Source organism: Nomascus leucogenys, chromosome 18 (assembly GCF_006542625.1).
Source record: "Nomascus leucogenys isolate Asia chromosome 18, Asia_NLE_v1, whole genome shotgun sequence".
Taxonomy (NCBI): domain Eukaryota; kingdom Metazoa; phylum Chordata; class Mammalia; order Primates; family Hylobatidae; genus Nomascus; species Nomascus leucogenys.
In genome coordinates, this window is record NC_044398.1 from 53,756,764 (window position 1) to 53,780,201 (window position 23,438).

Consider the following 23,438-nt stretch of genomic DNA (forward strand, 5'->3'; position numbering starts at 1 on the left):
TTCTTTTTTGAGACAGAGTCTTGCTCTGTCACCTAGGCTGGAGTGCAGTGGTGCTATTTTGGCTCACTGCAAGCTGTGCCTCCTGGGTTCACGCCATTCTCCTGCCTCAGCCTCCCAAGTAGCTGGGACTATAGGCGCCTGCCACCACGCCTGGCTATTTTTTTGTATTTTTAGTGGAGATGGGGTTTCACCATGTTAACCAGGGTGGTCTCTATCTCCTGACCTCGTGACCGCCTGCCTCGGCCTCCTGAAGTGCTAGGATTACAAGGGTGAACCACTGTGCTCGGCCATCACTAGGTTTTAAAAATTGTTAATATTCATTGCCACAAAAAAGTTTTGCTTTTTAAATTTTTTATTGTTTTTTAATTTTTAATTTTTTTTAGACAGAGTCTCACTCTGTCACCCTGGCTGGCGTGCATTGGTGCAATCAGGGCTCACTGCAGCCTCAACTCCCGGGCTCAAGTGATCCTCATGCGTCAGCTGGGACTATAAGCACGTGCCACTACACCTGGCTGATTTCTTATTTTTCATAGAGATGGGGGTCTCACCATATTACCCAGGCTGGTCTCAAACTTCTGAGCTCAAGTGGTCCTCCTGCTTCAGCCTCCCAGAATGCTGGGATTTACAAGCCTGAGCCACTGTGCCCGCCCCCCCTTTTTTTTTTTTTTAAATCCTAGTAGAAATCTTAGGGTTCAGTCCTAAAAAGAGTTTGTGATGGCTTGACTGACCAAATATATTAAGAATTGTCTTGGTAGATTTCAGATTCCTGTTGATGTAGAATTGTTCAATATTAAAATAGTCTTCTCTGTTTGTGAATATGAACTTGTCATTCAAACAACATGACTTTTTCCTCTTAGAAGAGAACTTTAGGGATGGATAGTAAGCAGTTCCAGTAAAAATGGAGATCAAATCTAGAAGATGATTTCATTCTGTTAAGTTGAAATTAAATAGCTAGCGTAGCACTGTTGAAAATATTGATAAAAACTTTAAAATATTTTGTTTTCCAGCACTCACATTAAATGTTAAACTTCTCTTTCTGATATAGTGCGGCACTCGAATCACCTAGATTTAAAAAATGCTGCCCAGGGAGCTCCAGTGAACATGTTTTAAGATAAGGCACAGACTACCTAAAGTGTATATATTTTGCTTTGTTTCTTCTTGACAAATTTAGGGGTTGTAGAAAAATCACCTCCGTGAGTATCTTGAAGGGATTTTTACTCTAGCAAATGTCTCTTAGACTGAATTTTCATAACGTGATTTGGATGTAATGAGATTATTGGGATTTGCTTCATTACATGGGGATCTAGTTTATTTGATTTCACTTGTTTCTGTTAGGGTGAACCAGCAATTACTGCTCTTGGTAGAATAATTTCTCACCACGTAACTGATTTGAAATGCCACCCTTATCTTGTATTCAGTTCTTTATGCATCACCAGTCTGTTTCTGGATATTTCATTATGTTTCAGGTAGTTTTGCTGGCTGCTCCTTTGTTCTTTTGGGTGGGAAGGATTTAATTCCAATAGCTAGGAATTCTGTTGCTAAAAAAAATGTCACCTGTTTAGAGAATACTTGAGTGTGGATTGAAAGGCTAGGAAGCATTTAGCTTGGTAGTTATCAGTAGTGAACCACCAGTTTGTTATTTTTAGCTGAAAAGAAAAAAACATTTACAGCTTAGATTATTTTTCTAAAGTTCATGTGTGGAAGGACCTTAGTTATTATTAGTTGCAAACTCTCTAACCTACAGTGTCTTTCCCTATTGAAACAAGGGTTCATCTTTTTGTTAGCATGAGATTTCTTAGGAGTTCAGCCGCTGCATTATTGTGTAACAGGTTGTTCTTGGAGAATGTTTGCAGAGAAAGCCATTTAAGATAGTTTTATCCCTTGAACTCTGCTAAGAGCCTTCCTTTCACTTAAATGCTTTTTAATTCCACTAACAAGCCTCTGAGAGGATATGGTAAAGATGACAATAGCAGCTACTGCTTAGTAAGGGCCAACCATGTGCTTGATGTTTTTTATGTTTTTGTCCCGTTGCAAAACTGGGAAGCATTAATTAGATGCTACATACTCATTCTTTATCTCTGTTGATTATGATAACAGCTCTAGGAGAAAAGCCTACCTCTCTTTCTACTACATCATCTCTACAACCAAAGAGGCCACTTTCTGCTTCCATGGTTTCTCTTGCCATGACCAATACTTCCTGATCAAGGTTAGCACCTACTGATCTGTTGATTGCTTACCACTTAATACAATGAATACTGGCTACAGTAGTGTGATGAGAGGTAAGATTTGGATTGCTACCTTGCAATGTAATGTAAAATGCAGATTTACTGTCCAGTTTGGTCAAACTACATGTTATGCTTGAGATAAGTCCTATCTTACTATGAATATCATAAAGCCAATACTGCATTTTAGCTTTTTTAGCCAATTACTTCAAGTAGGAAAGCCTATAACTGTTTTAATGTAATGTAAATGTAATCGATTTTTGGAAAGGATGGTTATAGGCCATAATTTATGAGCTTTAGAAGTAATTTTCATTTTCCTATGGCTTTATTTTTTGGGTGAATACTGCTAAAAATCAAACTACCATCACATTTATTTTGGTAGTAGAGAATACTTTGTGCAAAGCTACAGACTATTGACAGTTAATTACAAATTGGAACCTATTTAAAGCTTAGAGATGGCATATAAAAATGAAAGTTAGGTAAAGTTGTATGCATGTTCCCCTCTTAACTCACCCTGAATTTATAGACTTTAAGATAATTGTATAAAGTGTTATCAAGTAAGCTGCAATACTATAATTATTTAGATTGTTCTGCGTATTTAAAAACTCAGCTCGCCTGATGCTTTAGTAAGTTATTTGCAGTTGAGGTAAAGTGTGAGAAAGAGGTTGCCTGTCTCAGGGTTGTGTTAGTATTTTAGTGTACTATAGGTACTTTTGGAAATAAAACATACTTTAAATGAGAAAAATTGCAGGCTGTTATGAATGGCACCGAATAGTGCTGATTATTTTACCTTTGACAAAGTGGAAAATTTAAGGCTTGGTGTATCCCATTTTATTAATATAATAAAATTTTATAGTGTTGTTCTGGGCGTCGATATATGTTCTTTAGTGTTTATTAGCCCTAGGTTATAGTAAAACGTTTTGGTCTGATGCCTGACCATACTGCACAGAATGCAAATGTGAGAACTAAGACAAAAAACACGTAAATACATATTTGTTTTTCTGCCTCTCAAGTCTTTTTCCATATGACTTCTAGATATTTTGGTTGCTTATATGAGTATGATTGAACCCAGAGAACATCTTTTTTTATCATTTACCATAGGTTTATGGCTTCCCCAGACTTGTACTAATAATGAAGCTATGAGGGATATGACAAGAATGGTGATATTAAATTTCTCTAGACTAACAGTAAATTTTTCCGTTCTGATGTCAGGAATGTTGAGCATCTGGAATCTGCAAGCAGAGTGAATTGTTCGCTGCGGGAACACTTTCATCAAATTCTGAGCCATTTATTCTCTTAGGAACCACTACTGTCTTGTACAGAATATTATATTTTTACAGAAGCAGTTTTCTGGAACTGGAAAAATTTTTCCTTCTTGTGCTTCTGTATTTTTTAAATTTTTTCCCATTTTAGAGATGTCATTGTTTTGAAATTTAGAGTCACATTTTAGCAATGAATTTTATTTTTTTAGGTTTAAAAACAATAAGTTGTATTTGTTCAAATGCTGTGAGAAAGCAATAGGAAATAAGTTGTTCTAAACGAAATTCTCTTTATAGTTTGTATAGGTGGATCTGTGCTCTGTACTTTGTCATCATTTTCCTTGAATTTTGAGAATATCTGTGGTATATAGCTAGTCAGATCGATGGATCTAGATACTTGTGCCTTGATTGTGGCATAGATGTATTTCTTGAAAAAGTGCTATGGAGGTGGAGGGAAGGAATGTGTGAAATTCTCTAGTTTCTCTAGTTTTGTTTCAAACATTTCTGAAATGAAGAATTGAGATTCTAATCGGCCCTGGATCATGCTGGGTATTTAAAATAAGTATCTGTTGGTGTAAGTTACATGTTTATTTTATTTTTTAAAAAAATTCTGCAGAAAAGGCCTTTGACAAAATTCAACAACACTTCATGCTAAAAACTCTCAATAAATTGGGTATTGATGGGACGTATCTCAAAATCATAAGAGCTATCTATGACAAACCCACAGCCAATATCATACTGAATGGGCAAAAACTGGAAGCATTCCCTTTGAAAACTGGCACAAGACAGGGATGCCCTCTCTCACCACTCCTATTCAACATAGTGCTGGAAGTTCTGGCCAGGGCAATCAGGCAGGAGAAGGAAATAAAGGGTATTCAATTAGGAAAAGAGGAAGTCAAATTGTCCCTGTTTGCAGATGACATGATTGTATATCTAGAAAACCCCATTGTCTCAGCCCAAAATCTCCTTAAGCTGATAAGTAACTTCAGCAAAGTCTCAGGATACAAAATCAATGTACAAAAATCACAAGCATTCTTGTACACCAATCACAGACAAACAGAGAGCCAAATCATGAGTGAACTCCCATTCACAATTGCTTCAAAGAGAATAAAATACCTAGGAATCCAACTTACAAGGGATGTGAAGGACCTCTTCAAGGAGAACTACAAACCACTGCTCAATGAAATAAAAGAGGATACAAACAAATGGAAGAACATTCCATGCTCATGGGTTGGAAGAATCAATATCGTGAAAATGGCCATACTGCCCAAGGTAATTTATAGATTCAATGCCATCCCCATCAAGCTACCAATGACTTTCTTCACAGAATTGGAAAAAACGACTTTAAAGTTCATATGGAACCAAAAAAGAGCCCGCATCGCCAAGTCAATCCTAAGCCAAAAGAACAAAGCTGGAGGCATCATGCTACCTGACTTCAATCTATACTACAAGGCTACAGTAACCAAAACAGCATGGTACTGGTACCACAACAGAGACATAGATCAATGGATCAGAACAGAGCCCTCAGAAATGATGCCGCATATCTACAACTATCTGATCTTTGACAAACCTGACAAAAACAAGAAATGGGAAAAGGATTCCATATTTAATAAATGGTGCTGGGAAAACTGGCTAGCCATATGTAGAAAGCTGAAACTGGATCCCTTCCTTACACCTTATACAAAAATTAATTCAAGGTGGATTAAAGACTTAAATGTTAGACCTAAAACCATAAAAACCCTAGAAGAAAACCTAGGCAATACCATTCAGGACATAGGCATGGGCAAGGACTTCATGTCTAAAACACCAAAAGCAATGGCAACACAAGCCAAAATTGACAAATGGGATCTAATTAAACTAAAGAGCTTCTGCACAGCAAAAGAAACTACCATCAGAGTGAACAGGCAACCTACAGAATGGGAGAAAATTTTTGCAACCTACTCATCTGACAAAGGGCTAATATCCAGAATCTACAATGAACTCAAACAAATTTACAAGAAAAAAACAACCCCATCAAAAAGTGGGCAAAGGACATGAACAGACACTTCTCAAAAGAAGACATTTATGCAGCCAAAAAACACATGAAAAAATGCTCATCACTGGCCATCAGAGAAATGCAAATCAAAACCACAATGAGATACCATCTCACACCAGTTAGAATGGCCATCATTAAAAAGTCAGGAAACAACAGGTGCTGGAGAGGATGTGGAGAAATAGGAACACTTTTACACTGTTGGCGGGACTGTAAACTAGTTCAACCATTGTGGAAGTCAGTGTGGCGATTCCTCAGGGATCTAGAACTAGAAATACCATTTGACCCAGCCATCTCATTACTGGGTATATACCCAAAGGACTATAAATCATGCTGCTATAAAGACACATGCACACGTATGTTTATTGTGGCACTATTCACAATAGCAAAGAGTTGGAACCAACCCAAATGTCCAACAACGATAGACTGGATTAAGAAAATGTGGCACATATACACCATGGAATACTATGCAGCCATAAAAAATGATGAGTTCATGTCCTTTGTAGGGACATGGATGAAACTGGAAACCATCATTCTCAGTAGACTATTGCAAGGACAAAAAACCAAACACCGCATGTTCTCATTCATAGGTGGGAATTGAACAGTGAGAACACATGGACACAGGAAGGGGAACATCGCACTCCAGGGACTGTTGTGGGGTGGAGGGAGGGGGGAGGGACAGCATTAGGAGATATACCTAATGCTAAATGGCGAGTTAATGGGTGCAGCAAAACAACATGGCACATGGATACATATGTAACAAACCTGCACATTGTGCACATGTACCCTAAAACTTAAAGTATAATAATAATAATAAAAAAAGAAAGAAAAAAAATTCTGGTGTTTTTAAATTTTGTTTTGGACAACAGAAACTTCTGTTTTATTTAGTAAATTTTTACTTTGAATTAGGCTTTCCTGAGTCTTGATTTTCTCTTTTTGGTTCCTTGTGTTTGGAGACAGTGCGATCACATGGCAGTAGGTATCGTTGCCTAGAATATGTGCTGGATGGTTTGATTAGAAAGTCTCCTATTAGGATCCTGGCTAACATAGTGAAACCCCGTCTCTACTAAAAATACAAAAAATTAGCCGGGCAAGGTGGCGGGCGCCTGTAGTCCCAGCTACTCGGGAGGCTGAGGCAGGAGAATGGTGTGAACCCCGGGGGGCGGAGCCTGCAGTGAGCGAAGATCGCGCCACTGCACTCCAGCCTGGGCGACAGCGAGACTCTGTCTCAAAAAAAAAAAAAAAAAAAAAAAAAAAAAAAGTCTCCTATTAGGTCTTACTAGTGTCTTCGTGTCTTGTGACTATCTAACATATGTTTGAAAGTCAGTTATTTACTTTAAGGGAGATATTTCTGCCTCTGTTTAACATTATTTAGCCAATCTTGTACCTGTCTGTCTCACCTGTTGTTGCTGAGATTAAACATGGAGCTGATAAAGCTGCATTTCTTTCTTCCACACACGATTTTGCTACTCAAGTGTGCATGATCACAGCTTGCCAAGTGCATAAACGGTTCTAGTGTCATATTGATCCTTTCATCTGAAGATTCATTACTCTACTACTAAATCCCTTTGCTCTGTATTCTAGTTCTCCCCCAACCATCTCTCTACCACCACTACCCACCCCCGACTCCTTTCCAGCATCCGATTGTATTTATCACACTGCCTCAGTTGAACCATAGCCACTTCTCCATCGGCCTCTTTTGGCCTCCTCCCTACTGATCTGAAGTTAGCTATCATTGCGACTTTCAACTGTTATCTACTCATCACTTTGATCAGGCTCCTCAGTAACTTTCAGTTGCATTACACATCGTTATTTTCATTTAGGCATAAAGTCTCCATGAGGAGATATGAGTCATCAACCCAATATGTGTTAGTAAATCAGAGCTCACATACTTTGCCTAATTCTCTTTAGGCGTTCTGAACCACAAGCATTTGGGTAAGTTGGAGGTTTTATTTTTTGCCTTGCCTTTGATTGCTTTTGATGTAGTCCAGCTGGTATATGCTTGCTTTATAGTTTTCCTGATGAAAAGACGGTTCTCCATTGTTTGACAAACATGACAACTCTGGTAATTTTCCTCTTTTACAAAGCATGAGGACTTTATTCTCATCTTTTTAGGAAGAAAATATGTTTCTTGGCTTCTTTTTTCTTACTACTTCCTTTTCCCTTCCCCTGCCCCATCTTAATGATTTAGAAGATAATTTCTATAATAAAGGTGGATTTTGTGAAATGGTTCCTAGCAAATGGTAAAGCCTTTTTTTGGTAAAAGTTCTTCACTGATACAGTTTTTCTTTTCTTTTCTTTCTTTCTTTTTTTTTTTTTTTTTTTTTTGAGACGGAGTCTCACTGTGTCACCCTGGCTGGAGTGCAGTGGTATGATCTCGGCTCACTGCAAACTCTGCCTCCCTGGTTCAAGCGATTCTCGTGCCTCAGCCTCCTGAGTAGCTGGATTACAGGCACACCAGTACGCCCAGCTAATATTTGTGTTTTTAGTAGAGATAGGGTTTCACCATGTTGCCCAGGCTGGTCTCAAGCTCCTGGGCTCAAGCAATCCTCCCGCCTCGGCCTCCCAAAGTTCTGGGATTACAGGCATGAGCCACTGGGCCCAGACTGATGCAGTTTTTCTGACTTCTGAGTATGTTATATCCTTGTCTAAAGGATAGCCTTGTTGAGTTGCAAATTCTATCAGCTTTTTCCTATATAATTAATATAGCCTTTGAAATGGAAGATGAAAGTGTATTAAAAACTTTAAAGCACTAAAACTATAAACAGGAACCTGCAAGCAGGAGTTCTCTACATTTTTCTTCTGAATATCTTAATTACATCTAGAATTAATTTTAGAAAAATTACTGGGAGAATTAGTGTTAAAAAGCTCAAAATCAAGACTTTGAGTATTAAAAATACTTTTAGATGAATTATATTGCTGACTCTTTTTGCCACCATCTCTGAATGTGACCAGGATTTTCCAAGTTTTCGTTCTGCCAAAAAGAATGAGGATAACAATGCTTAATACTGACATATCTAATGAACTGTTCTGCACTGTCACTTCAAGAGTTAGGGACCCAGAGATCCAGATGGATTGAATAATTTGAATGAACATTTGTTGTCAGCAGGTCTGTTCTGAGTAATAATTGTTTCAGTAAGCCCACATCTGTGTGCCATAGCTGGTCATCTCCAGTGTGTGTGTTTATTATGTCTAACACTGGTAGTCTGGAGGAAAGTGCAAACTATTTCTAATTACTTCAATAAAGGGATTAATGTTATTTTTCTGTATCACTTGAAACATTGTCTAAAATGACTCTGCAACATTTCAGCCTGGTTAGTGTTAATGACAAATGATTGGTTCCCTGGAGTCTCAGTTTGGATTTTGATATAGAATGTGCATTGGCGTAGAGTTTACATCAGCCAATATTGTCAGTATATTGTTAATAGATACATACTATTGATATCACCAAAATTATAGTTGTCTCTTACAAATATCTGTTGCATTATCTTTATATTGAAAGTTGTTTTTTAATTTTAATTTTTTGAGACAAAGTCTCACTGTGTCACCCAGGCTGGAGTGCAGTGGCACCACCTTGACTCACTGCAGCCTCAAATCCTGGGCTCAGGCAATCCTCCTTTTTTTTTAGAAACGGGGTCTTGCTATGTTGCCCAGGCTGGTCCCATAATCCTGGATTTAAGCAATCCTCCTGCCTCAGCCTCCCAAAGTGTTGGGTTTACTGGTCGTGGGCCACTGTGCCTAGCCAAAGGTCAGTGGGGGGGCGGAAGGTGTGATCACATTTTTAAGTTCTCTTCTCTCAGTTCACTCTACCCAATACATGGGGTCTGTTGTTGCCTGTCTTTATTGCCTATTGTGAAAGCTTTCTTTTCCCCTTAATGCATCCAGCAGGATTAAACTTACAGTTTGTCATCTGCCTCCTTAATACTTGGACATACTTAATAAGTTTTAGCATTTAATTTGGAATTTATTTTTATTTAAAAGATGCTTACATAAGTTGTTCAACAAAGCAAAGCATCATTGTAAGCTTTACAAATAATTCATTTAATCCTTATAACAATTCAGTAAGATTAGCACGACTATACCTGTTTTACATAGTAAAAAATGGATACACAGAGACGTTTACCAATATGCCCAGTTGCAGAGTTGGGATTTGTAATGATGTTGCATGGCTCTAGAGTCTAAGCATGAGTCTAGAGTCTAAGCATGCTACCCCAGGGCCTTTGTAAGTGCGGTTCTCTTTCTGTTCCTCACTTCAGCACCTCCGAGTTAATGTCTGTGCTTCCCTCAGATCCCAGCATAATTGTAGCTTCCTCGAGAAAGCTGTCCCTGAGTTGTTCACATCTCTCTCTCTCATACTTTTCCTGGTGCAACAACCACCTCTTGTATAGCGCTTTTCAGAGCTGTCACTTTGCATTTATTTTCATGATTACCTATATCTGGCTCCTACCCTACACTGGGGAAAAAACTTGTGTTTGCTTTTATTTTTTTTTTCCTCCCTTCTTTGTAACCACCCAATGGGTTCCCCCTTGCCCACTGCCTAGACAGAACTGATTTATCAAGACAGGGGAATTGCAATGGAGAAAGAGTAATTCACACAGAGCTGGCCCTTCAGGAGATGGGAGTTTTATTATTATTCCAATCAATCTCCTGAGCATTGGGGAGCAGAGTTTTTAAAGATAATTTAAAGCAGTTTGGGTAGGGGCTTGGGAAGTGAGAAGTGCTGATTGGTCAGGCTGGAGATGGAATAATAGGGGGTTGAAGTGAGGTTTTCTTGCTGTTTTCTGTTCCTGGGTGAGATGGCAGAACTGGTTGAGCCAGATGACCTGTCTGGGTGGTGTCAGCTGATCCATCGAGTGCAGGGTCTACAAAATATCTTGAGCACTGACTTAGGTTTTTCAATAGTGATATTATCCCCAGGAGCCATGTGGAGAGGTTCAGACTCTTGGAACCAGAGGCTGCATGACTCCTACACTGTACTTTTTAATCTTGTAGCTAATTTGTTAGTACTGCAAGGCAGACTGGTCCCCAGGCAAGAAGGGGGTCTTTCTGGGAAAAGGCTATTATCACTTTTGCTTCAGAGTCAAACCATGAACTGAATCCCTTCCCAAAGTTAGTTCAGCCTATACCCAAGAACAAACAAGGACAGCTTAAAGGTTAGAATCAAGATGAGTTGGTTAGGTCTGATTTCTTTCACTGTCATAATTTCCTCGGTTATAATTTTGCAAAGGCGGTTTCATCATCACGGCATCTCCAGCCCTTCATAGTGCCTGGCACATAGATAGTAAGCACTCGGTGTTTGTAGGGTAGGGATGAGAAAGGCTCAAGAGGAGTTTTGAAGTGTGGAGGGGACTTGGGAGCTTGCCAGCTTCCGAAACACGCCTCTTGAAATGTTGGCAAGTGTGTTAAGTTAAACCTGTTAATGAAACTTTGATGTAAGCATGTTACCATGCTTCTTTCATCTTTCAGATAGTTTCAGGGATCCTGAAGAATGGGAACATGACAGCAGTAGCAGTTTTCAGGAAATTAATTATCTGGCGAATTGGTGTAAAGTTTCCTGGATACAGTTGTAATTTCAGGGTACAGCAAATAACAATTCATTGTGGCTGGAATAGAATTTGAGGAGAAGTTGTGAACTATACTGCTGAAAACAAGGTTTACAGCAGATTGTTACATAAAAATGCAATTTGGAAATTTATAAATCTGATGTCTATTTTGTAAAAGCTCAAGCAGTGTAGAAATATATGTGGCAAAAATCAAAGTAATTGTCTCCTGTTCCTTTTGGTTTTTCTTCCAGGTTAAACATTGATAACAGTTAGATATGGATCCTACTATAGAAGTCTCTCTTGGCCACCTAGAGCTTTAATGAATGAGTGAATGAAGGTGAATTTCAGGATCAAAGAGAATGCAAGCTTTCAATTTTCATGTTGCCAACAATGTATACCAATTTATGACTTCCCTGGTTCCGTCATTCCCTCTGGGAAACCCAGAGGGCTCTGACCAACCTTCTCTCTCTCTCTCTTTTATTTTATTTTTTTCGAGACAGAGTCTCACTCTGTTGCCCAGGTTAGAGTGCAATGGCATGATCTGAGCTCACTGCAGCCTCCACCTCCCAGGTTCAAGCAGTTCTCCTGCCTCAGCCACCTGAGTAGCTGGGGTTACAGGCATGTGCCACCATGCCTGGCTAATTTTGTGTGTGTATTTAGTAGAGACAGGGTTTCACCATGTTGGCCAGGTGGGTCTTGAACTCCTGACCTCTTGATCTGCCTGCCTTGGCCTCACAAAGTTCTGGGATTATAGGCGTGAGCCACTGCAGCAGACCCAACCTTCTCTTTTAAATGCAGACACTTTCTTCCACGTCCTCACTCTCAGCATGAAACCCTGTTTCCTAGTTTACTGAAAATAGTGAAACAATCTTCAGGGAATTATCACGTGTTCCCTCAAGCACATTTGCCCCACATGGGGCATCTGCTGCCAGCCTTCCTCCCTGGGACCATAGAGGAGCTGCCCTCTTGGATTTAATACACCTGTGCGCATGACCCTGTTCCTTCACATCTGCTGAACGACAGAGCTCCAGCTAAAACTTCTTTACCCCACTTTCCATACAAGGATCAATTTTCTGTTGAACCAAGTCTTCAGAAGGCTATGGTGGGGGGATTGCTTGAGTTTAGGAGTTTGAGACCAGCCTGGGGCAACATCGAGACCCTTTCCCTACAAAAAAAATTAAAAATTAGTCACACCTAGGGGTGCATGCCTGTATTCTCAGCTACTCAGGAGGCTGAGGCAGGAGGATTACCTGAGCCCAGGAGGTCAAGGCTGCACTGAGCTCTGAACATGGCACTGCACTACAGCCTGAGTGGCAGAGCAAGACCCTATCTCTAGGAAAAAAACAAACCCAGCTCCTTCTAAGAGTTGTCTGTATTGCTCTCTCCTCTGTCTTCCCATTTTTTAATGCTCCTCATTCAGTCTTCTACATTGTCACTCTGCCAAAGGTAGTCAGTACCCTGCGCATTGCTAAATCCAACGCTTAGTTCTCAGTCCTCATTGTACTTGCTTATCAGTGGCGTTTACGCAGTGGATGGTTCATTCTTCCTTGACACTTCTTTCTAGGACGTGAGATTACAGCACTCTGATTGGCTGCTGGTCCCTCCTCTCTTCTGCATCGCGTAACTTTGGAGACCTTTGTTAGGGCACAGTCCCTGCCTCCTCTTCTTTCTGTGTCTATACTCGTGCTCCTGGGGATCTCATTTTACCTCATGGCTTTAAGAGCAAATCATGTGCCAGTGATTCCCAGGGGTTAAGTTTTCAGCCCAGAGCAGTCTGGTGAACTGCTGACCCCATATTCAACTGCCCACCACATCTCCACTGGTATCCAGTCGACACTCCAAATTCAGTATGTCTAAGGCTGAACTTCCCCATTTTAGGTGATGGCAACTTCAAAAATTGTTGGAGTTTGATTTTTTTTTTCCCCCATGTCCCTCATTCAGTCAGACAGAAATTCATATTTAGTTCTTCCTTGAAAATCCACCTGAACTTGTGTAGTTCTCACAACTTCCCCTGGCTACTGCATGGGCCCAAGCCACCCTCACCTTCTGCCCTGGATTGCTGTGTTTGATCTTCCCATGTAGTTGGCTTCCTGCAATCTGTTCTCAATTCAGCAGCCAGAGTGATGCATTCATTCATTCATTTATTTTTTTTATGAGACGGGGTCTCATTCTGTTGCCCAGGCCAGAGAGCAGTGGTGCAATCATAGCCCACTACAGCCTAGATCTCCTGGGCTCCCATGATCCTCCTGCCTCAGCCTCCCATAGTGCTGGGATTATAGGTGAGCCACTGTGCCTGGCTGAGTGATGCTTTTGTAATGTAAGTCAGATCTACTCACCCCTTTACACAAAACTCTGCAGTGACTCTTTCACTCTAAAGTAAAAGTGAAGCTCCTTCTGTATTTGCCCTTCCAAGCCCTGTGTGATCTGGGCTCCCATTTCCTTTCTTATATCCCCTCTTCTTCTTGCTCCCTCTGCTCCTGTCACATGGGACTCCCTGCCCGTCGTCTTCCTCAGTTAAAAGTATTCTGATGTATTCTGGTGGTTTGTGTACTCTTAAAAGATAATGCAATCTTATTAAGTCAAAATGATGACAGCTTGTAATTATCTTCTGATTAATGAATTATAACTTTGGGTGAATTTTTTACTCAACATGATTACATTTCCTTATGGGATAGGTCAGGTTGTCTACCTTTCCCAATCCTTGGTCAACTCACCTGCCTGTTAGTTATATATATCTTATATAAGGATAATATTCTGATAGAAAACATGACTTTAGTTTTACAGTAATTCTCTCTCTCTCTCTCTCTCTATGTATATATATGGCAAAAAATATACTGCAAGACAACTTGAAGTTGCTCAAAGCATCAAAGTATCTAAAAGTGTATGTAAAATACATACCATCTCAGTGTGTTGCCCAGGGCTACTAAAGCCCTGGGAACATATCCTGATTGTAAGTTGTTAGAGGGGAAAAGCACATAGTCCTTTATCTGTAAGGACAATGATAGCCGGTGCAGTGGTGTACTCATGTAGTCCTAGCTACTAGGGAGGCTGAGGTGAGACGGTCCTTTGAGCCCAGGGGTTCAAGGTCGCAGTGAGCTGTGACCGTGCCACTGCACTCTAGCCTGCGTGACAGAGCGAGACTTCATCTAAAAAAAAAAAAAAGACAGTGAGACAGTGACATATGTTTCTCCTGCAGTGTAGCATGGGTTCAGGAAGATGACCATGGCATATTATTTAGGTCCAATTAAATAACTCAGTGATCTCGAAGCATATAGTCTTTATCTTTAACAAAAAGTAAGTGACACATGTACTTATCGTTTAGTATAGCGTGGATAGAGGGAAGCCAGCTACAGCACATTTAAATCCCATCAAATAAATAAGTCAGTGTAGTTAAATTAAGATTATGGTCTTACATATGAGATGGCTTAATGAACCGGCTCACAGAATGAGGTATTTATATTGTACTGAAAGCATTCTCATTAGTATATTACTTTTTATGATTTCATACAGCCAAAATTTGCCATATAAAATTCCTCTGGAAAGGGAGAATAGGTTACAACATTTACTTTCCACAGAGCAGGCTTTGGTAACCTGTTTAAAAATCTCAAAACATCTTTATGTGTCTGTGCAATTAGTTCGTTTAATTTTAAGCACCTTTCTTAACCCCTAAAATTTTTGCCCACTAGGTACTTTGTATCATTTTTCCATGTTTAGGGGTTTTATGTTTTTTTAATGTTGGAAAACCACGATCTATCTTGACCTTCTAAGTTTCATACATTTATGAGGAAGTTGAAATTAAGAGAGTGCTCTTTTGATAGAAAAGAGCTGTGTTTGGTTCTCCAAATAAACAAAACCAATAGGAGATATTATAATATAATATACATCCCCACACACATATGTACACATGGAGACAGGTATATATTAGGTTGGTGCAAAAGTAATTGCAGTTTTTGACATTGTAGTAAAAACCGTGATTACTTTTGTACCAACTGACTATATAGGTGTGTGTGTTTATAGGAGATTTATTATGGGAATTCACTCACGTGACTATGGAGGTCAAGAAGTCCGGTGATCTGCCATCTGCAACCTGGAGAACCAGGAAAGCTGGTGGCATAACTCAGTCTGAGTCTGAAGGCCTGAGAACCAAGATTATGGGGTGGAAGGGAAAGGGCTGCAGTATAAGTAAGTATCAAAGCACAAAGGCCCAAGAACCAGGAAGCCTGATGTCTGAGGGCAGGAGAAGATGGGTGTCCCAGCTCAATAAGAGAGAGGGGGAATTTGCCCTTCGTCTGCCTTTTGGATCTATTTGGACTCTCAGTGAGATTGGCTGATGCTGCCCATGTTGGTGAGAGCAGATCTTCTTTCTTGAGTCTACCAATTCAAAGGATAATCTCTTTGAGAAACATCTGTGCAGACACACCCAGAAATAATGTCTTACCACGTATCTGGACATCTCTTAGCTCAGTCAAATTAACACATAAAATTAACCATCTCAAGACTGTTCATTTGTCATTTGTTGAACTTAGAACTTTGGCCTAGTGCTCCACCTGAGCTGTTGGGGTCAGGCTTAGCATATTGTTAAGACAGGCAAACATTGTCAGTACAAGCCTTTGATGTAATAGTATTTCCCTTTCAAATCTATATTAGAAAACCTTTACTTTCACTAATCACTAAGTATTTTTCATTGTATCTCCAATGCCAAACAACAGAAAGAACACCGAAAACAAAGCAGAAAGACAATATTCCTCTCCCCCAGAAAGAGACACACACAGTTTTTTTTTTTTTTTTTTTTTTTTTGAGATAGGATTTTGTTCTGTCACTCAGGCTGGAGTGCAGTGGTGCAATCATAGCTCACTGCAGCCTTGAACTCCTGGACCCAAAGGATCCTCCCTCCTCAGCCTCCCAAGTAGCTGGTACTATAGAAGTGCACACCACCATGCTCAGCTAACATAAAAATGTTTTTTGGTAGTGATGGTTCTTTCTAAGTTGCCAAGGCTTGTCCCAGACTCCTGGCCTCAAGCGATATTCCTGCCTCGGCCTCTGTGTTGGGTCGTTCTTTGCATTGCCGTAGAGGAATACTTGCGACTGGGCAATTTATAAAGAAAAGGAGTATAATTGGCTCATGGCTCTGCAGGCTGTACAGGAGCATAGAGCTGGCATCTGCTTCTGAGGAGGCCTCAGGAAGCTTACAATAATGGTGGAAGGTGAATGAGGAGCAGGTATATCACATGGTGAAAGTAGGGGCAAAGGAAGTGAGTGAGGGGAGGTGCCACACACTTTTAAACAAACAGATCTCACTACAACTCACTCACTGTCTTGAGGACAGCCGCAAGCCATGAGGGATCCACCCCCATGATCCAGTCACCTTCCACCAGGTCCCAATTTGGGATTACAATTCAACATGAGACTTAGAGGGGACACATACCTAAACTATATCAGCCTCATATGTACATGCATAAATCTCTATATAGAAGATTGAGCCAGTTATCATTTTATTGCCTTTTAGCTCCAAATTCATACTTCATTGTCAGCTCTATGAAGATAGAGCTAAGCCCTTCAAGTATTTCTGTTTTGCTGCTGGCCTGACGTTAAGTTTTGTCAGATGAGGGCACTGGACGGGACAATGCAAGAGGAGGAGGAGGCGTCTCTTCCTTATTCTTGTGTTTTCTTTTTTGCTTTTTCTTCCTCCTTTCATAGGATTTCTAACAGCACTTGTGGGAGTATCCAGTGGTACTTATCCTCTTTGAGTTTTAGTGACACGACCATGGACAGACTCCCAGTGGGTCTTGTGGGCATCCCAGAGGTCAACTTCCTAGCCTCACCTTGCCTATGTACTGGAGGGGGTGTTTGCTTTACAGTTCCTGTCACTGTTACATACACCCCCAGGATATTTCTGGCTTTTTAGTCCTGCTATGCCAGGACTAAAAATGGATTCCTGCCTGCCAGCCTCAAACCATCTGTATACTGGGGAAGTGTTTCCTGCTTGCTAGTCCCAGGCACAGTTTCTTGTCCATTTGCATCCTGGAGATGGGTGATTCTTGCCTGCCCAATGATAATGGAGAAGCTTTGGCCCAAGGAACCCAACCATCTTGTGAGCTGCAAACACACGTTCTCCTGTGAGCTCTGAGTCTTAGCCTTGGGGAGGGAGTCCTCTTCCAAGGTTGTTTTCTCCTTGGATAACAGGAAAAAATCTCCTTCAATCCTAGATATTCTTTAGAGTTCTCTCTGACTTTACAGATCAGCCCCTGTTATAGGTAATAATTATTTATATTAAGCTTCTCTGTTCAAATTGCTGCAGAGCTCCTGTCTCCAGGTTGGACCATGACTGATGGCAAACATAAGGGGCAGAAATTAGGGTTTGATTAATCATTAGTGTTTTCTTCAGTTTTATGGAAATTTAGTGCACTTAAAAATCTATAGATTTATGTGATTATAACTGCCTTTCCACCTTGGGTGTTCTCCAACCTAGAATGTACCCTTGCTGGTTCTGTTTTCCTTTTTCAGATCCTAGCTCAAGTCCTGCAAGTTCCAGTATAGCCTTTTCTTTTTCTTTCTTTTTTCGTATTTTTTTTTCTTTTTCAGATGGGGTCTCACTCTGATGCCCAGGCTGGAGTAAAGTGGTGTGATTATAGTCACCACACCACTGCAGCCTTTACCTCCTGGGCTCAAGTGATTCTCCTGTCTCAGCCTCCTGAGTATCTGGGACTACAGGTGTGCACCACCATGCCTGGCTAATTTCTTAAATTTTTTATATAGACAGGGTCTCACTGTGTTGCCCAGGTTGGTCTCTAACTCAAGCAGTCCTTCTGCCTTGACCTCCCAAAGTGCTGAGAGGAGTGAGCCACTGTGCCCAGCCCCCAATATAACCTTTTCTGACCTTCATTGATTGGTCTCATCTTTAAATTATTACAGTTCTTGTACATATCAATCAACTGACCCTTGACATATTTTAGTTTTGCTGTGGTGCTTTCTTTTTTTTCAGTTATAAAATATGCAAATTAAAAAATATTGCTTTTTATCTACTGGAAAATTTTATGACATAATTTTATTGAAATGCTTCACCTGCATCTTTGACAGTATCTATTGCATGTACCCAAATATAAGGTGAGATTTTTTTCCTCCGTAAAATTCTTTCTCAGAGAAGAGAGAGCTGCTTTATATTCAAGTTCTTACAAAATCTCTTATAGGTAACTTTCTGTTATTTCACTTACTCAAAAATATGTTGAATGGAGAAGGCACATTGTTCTCATATAACCTAAATTCAAGATTTTTGGGTATGGTTTTAGAGGCCACCTGACAGAATTGTTTTTTAAAAAAGGACACTATTCATCAAGACAATGGGAGAAAAAAAAGGTTGCAAAGAAGTTTAAGCCAGATTTAATTATTATTCCTTAGGGAAAGGTTGTGACCTCACATTTGCAAATGTTAAAGATACTTAAAGAGTAGCTTAGTGGTTCTGTTGTAGAGATAAAAACTATACAGTTACAGGACAAATGAAAAACCGATCAGTTTTATGTAGATTTCCCATGACAACATCTCACGAATAATCAAAAATATGCTGCATCTCAAACAGCTTATAGCTTATTTAGAAATGAAAATGATATATTTTAACTCTGTATTTAAATTATTTACAATAACTTTGTAAATAAATAAAACAATTTCATGAAATATGCAAGTGGGGCCCAAACCTAATGTCTAAATTAGTATATTTTACCTCATAGGTAATTTAAGGTATGTGTTCCTAACTAAACTGCAATGTAAATTTTAGAAGCAGGCGTGAGCATTTTATCAACATCTGTAAAAATCAATTAGATGTTTGAATTATTAGACATAAACAGATGTTAATAATTAGATATGTATTTCATTGTCACACTAAATGTTCGTGTATTTATTTGGAAGAAAATGTGTTTTGGATCTTTTCTTGGGCAAATAAGAGAGCCTTATATTTAGGATAGCTTTATGTTGGGGCATATTCTGTGTCATCTAAGATGATAAGACCTCTGGGGGCAGAGATAGTCGTATATTCTATAAGTTGTATCTCCAGTGACAAGCATAGTACTCTGAATATAAGAACTCAGTAAATGTTGATTCTTAGGAACTTTGCCTTTAAAGAGGGTCTTAGTCAGTTTTGTACTGCTATAGCAGAATACTACAGACTAGGCAATTTGTAATGAACAGAATTATATTGGCTCACAGTTCTGGAGGCTGGGAAGTCCAAGATCAAGGAACCAGAATCTGATGAGGGCCTTCTTGCTGTGTCATCCATGGCAGAAAGGCAAAGAGAGGGAGAAGAAGACTGACTCACCTTCATATAATGAACCCATTCCCAAGATAATGAGCCCACTCCTACAATAATAGCATTAATCTATCCATAATCTCTCATTGGCCTCCACCTCCCAACACTCTTGCATTGGGGTTTAAGTTTCTGATACATGCTTTTTAGGGGACACATTCAAACCATAGCAAAGACCTAACTCAAGTGTTTACTTCTTTTCTGAAGACTTTCCTGATGTCTTCTTCCTGCTTTGCAGGAATTAACCACTTCCCTTGCCATTGCCACAGCACTCTAACCTTGTCCTGGACTTACTAATAGACCCGTCTGTGCTTGTCTACTGCACTGCAAACTCCTGAGGACAGGAGCCGTGACTGATTTTTCTTAGATCTTTAGAGCCTCGAGGAGTGTTTCATTCATAGCTACCATAACTGTTTACTGGAATCAATGAGTTTGAATGACTACAGCATATAGGGTATCTCATTGTCTCAGTTCTTGCCCAAAGACCAAGTAGATTTAGGTAAATTCTTAAAAAATATCTGCTGCTATCTAAACTCTCATCATTTGCCCTTTGAATCTCCACGACCCAAACCATTTGGATTTCACAAAATTCTTCACCATTAGAACTTTAGGAACTAAGTATAGGAGTATTTTAAAAAACATGTTAAAACGCAGGCCCCATTTTATTCATGGCCAGAGATGATTTCTAGGGCCCTTATAATTCATTTGAGTGGAAGTAGTTGTCTGTATTATTTACCTTCATGGAGACTGCACGCAGCTCTGGCCTGGTAGCTCCTTTAATCATGTCTTTAATTTCTGGTTGGCACTGTGCTGTCTTTTCTTGCTGTGGTCATGGTTACCAGATGTGGTAGTTGAAGGGAAGGGATGGCTCTTGTCACTAGAGTGCCAAACTGTGGTGGGATATTAGTTAGGATTGCATAAAACTAGTAAAAACCAGAGAACTCTGGTTTATGAGCTTCTGCTAACAGAAAAATTATTTTTTATAAAAACTTAAATATAATATGGCTTATTCCCACAAAATGTAAGCAGTACTTGGGTAAAGTTAACACTTTCCATATGTAAAAGACTAGAGTGGTTTTATTTCTGAGTATGGTATTGTATCCAATTGCAATATACAGCTAAGCTATTGTTTTGACTTTGAACCATTGAATTGAAATGACATTTTCATTCTAGAAGAAGACATGTTAAGCAACGGAGTGCCTACTCTGTGCCAGCCACAGGGCTAAATGCTGCCATATGCATTGCTCTGTCGAATTCTTACAACAACTGTGTTTGCCATAATTTTTTTTGTATTAGCATTTTATTTTGAGATAATTGTAGATTCATGTTATGATCCCATGTACCCCTCACCTACTTTCTTCCGATGGTAACATCTTGCATAATTATAATAGAGTCTTACAACTAGGAAATTGTCATTGGTACAGTCCTTTGACCTTATTCAGATTTCACATTTTATATGCACTTATTTGTGTGTATCTCCGTGTGTTTGTGTATTTAGTGCTATGCAATTTTTTTTTTTTTTTTTGAGATGGAGTTTCACTCTGTCACCCAAGCTGGAGTGCAATGGTGTGGTCTCAGCTCACTCCAACCTCCACCTCCGGGGTTCAAGTGATTATCCTGCCTCAGCCTCCTGAGTAGCTGGAATTACAGGTGTGTGCCACCACACTGGGCTAATTTTTGTATTTTTAGTAGAGATGGGGTTTCACCATGTTGGCCAGGCTGGTCTCGAACTTCTGACCTTAAGTGATCTCTCCACCTCTGCCTCACAAAGTGCTGGGATTACAGGCGTGAGCCATTGTGCCTGGCCGTGTTATGCGATTTTACCACACCTGTAGGTTACCATTTGTTTTTAAACACATGAGGGAAATAAGGCTCGGTTAAGTTATGTGAAATGCTCTAAGTGTAGAATTTGAGTTTGACTCTAGCTCTGTTTGATCCACACTTTTGCTTTTTCAGTAACGATATGATTAATAACAGTAATAATTATGACAATGGCTGAAACTTACTGAGTTTCATACGAAATGTATTGAGTAATTTTTATGTGACAGGGACTGTTCTAAGGTATTGGGTCGTTTAATCCTCCTGACAACTTTCATCATGTAAATTATGTCACAGTTGAATTAGTCTCCTTAATTAAATTGTAAGTCATGTTACCAAGGAATAGGTAATTATTTTTACAACTCCCCAAATCAATAATAATGAAATTTCACCCTCTGTTTGCATAATTTCACATTTTGACTTCCGACCTTAACCACTGATCTTGGCCATTGTTGATTACTTTCATATATATAATGAGACCTGTATTATTATAGATTGAGTTAGGTTGAGATACCTTACAAATAATTTTACTAAATTGTAAAAAAGAGCTGGTGTAGGCAGAATGCCAGGATTTTAAGGGAATAGATGTAAAACACCAAGAATACTTCAGAATGTAATTGAGAGAAGGTTTTTTTTTTTTGTTTTTTTGTTTTGTTTTTTTGAGTGTTTTAGCTTTTTTTTTTTTTGGCCAAATAAGGCCCCAGAAATGTTTCAGTTTAATCAGATCTCCCAAGTTACATATCTTAACTTTCAATGTGGTACCTAATGCCTTTGGTTGTGAGTTATCACTGATAAGCAGAGTTAGCATGCTTCAGGAAGATAATAGATATACGAATCATCAGCCCATAATTTACTTTTCTTTGCTAGTTAAATCTCTTGTAAAGCTGTCCCTGTGATGAACAGCAGCACTTATTCAGACCAAAAATAACAACAGTCCCATGTGTTGTAGGTCCCAGGAGGTCTTGGTGTTTTTGTAGACAGCAGACAAGAAATAAAAGGAATTTTGTCCTTTTTACCTCATGTAATCCCACTGGAAAATGAAACATGTGCTATGAGTTGATATTGACTCCTGCCAGGTCACCTCCCTAAAGAGTCTCGGGCAGTCACTGTTGCAACATTTCTTGGACAGGAGTGTGACGGGCTGTGATGGAGATGGATGGTTTATGTAGCACGCTACCGTGGAACACTGCACTACTGTCTGCCCCTAGGAAGTGGCTAGTGAGGACGCCACGAGTAACCCGCATCTGTTACTTTAACTCATTCAGAGGGTATTACATAAGCTTTACATCCCCCAATTTTAAACTAATTCTATGTAGCTTTTTTTTTTTAATAGTTGACTATAGTAATGCAGAACCATTTATGATTTCCCGTACTTTGTAGGACTTTCTTTTGGATGTCAGATAATGCAAGTATTTTTGAAACTATATGTTACTAGGAACTATTTGGACACTACAAAACCCTTTTAATGGGCCACCCTATCAATTCTCTGTTCTTCTAAGGAAGTTTTTCCTATTCATGACTCATTTCACTCTTTGGCTCAGATGGAGGGAAATGTAATAATGATTAAGGAAAGGAATGTATGCGTTTTCTTCTTTTTCTGAAAACCTGTACACATTTTCTGTCTCGGATTATGTAAACTTGGAGGGCTGTAGAATGTTGACAACTGTGAGAGGTAAAAACGAGTCTGTTGATACATACCACTGCTTTGGAATTTAAAAGCCAGAAAATTCCCCTTTGGTTCTTCGGAGAAGTGTTTAGCTTGATGGCCCGGAATACAAATCCAGTAAAATCGGCATGTTCCAGCTGTCATTTACACACACCTTAGGTGAAATTAATGAGATCACTCTAAGATTACACTTTGTGTTTTATTTTCATTTTATAGGTCTGTATGAGCTGTTGGCTGCTCTGCCAGCCCAGCTGCAGCCACATGTGGATAGCCAGGAAGACCTGACTTTCCTCTGGGATATGTTTGGTGAAAAAAGCCTGCATTCATTGGTAAAGGTAAACCATGCTGATGTCAGATTCTCTTTGCAAAAAGCATATGGAAAAATATTTGGGGCACCACCAAGTAAACCAGAGATCAAATTGTTGCTCTCTGAAAACAAAACAGCCTTGTTCCATTCACCGACGGGCGTGGAAGTTGTTAAACATTCTACCAAAAATACATAGATGATTTCACTTAATGGTGGTGAGCTGGCTCTGTATACTAATGTAGCAACCATGTGGTCACCCCCTTGTTTAGAGAAAGAATATGAAATAGTAGCAGGAAGG

The 23,438-nt window shown here is 39.5% G+C and overlaps 1 protein-coding gene across 4 annotated transcripts in view; it reads left to right on the forward strand.

Annotated features, from left to right (window-relative positions):
- The window catches only part of MPP7 (membrane palmitoylated protein 7), a 268,278-nt gene that overhangs the window by 83,526 nt on the left and 161,314 nt on the right, over window positions 1-23,438 (forward strand). For all 4 annotated transcript variants that reach the window (XR_004026705.1, XM_030798162.1, XM_030798160.1 and 1 more), the window contains exon 3: window positions 23,050-23,168. Coding sequence is in view for 3 of the 4 variants with exons in the window: in XM_030798162.1 (XP_030654022.1) it covers window positions 23,050-23,168 (119 nt within the window). In the remaining variant the exon portion in view is untranslated. The remainder of the gene's footprint in view (window positions 1-23,049; window positions 23,169-23,438) is intronic.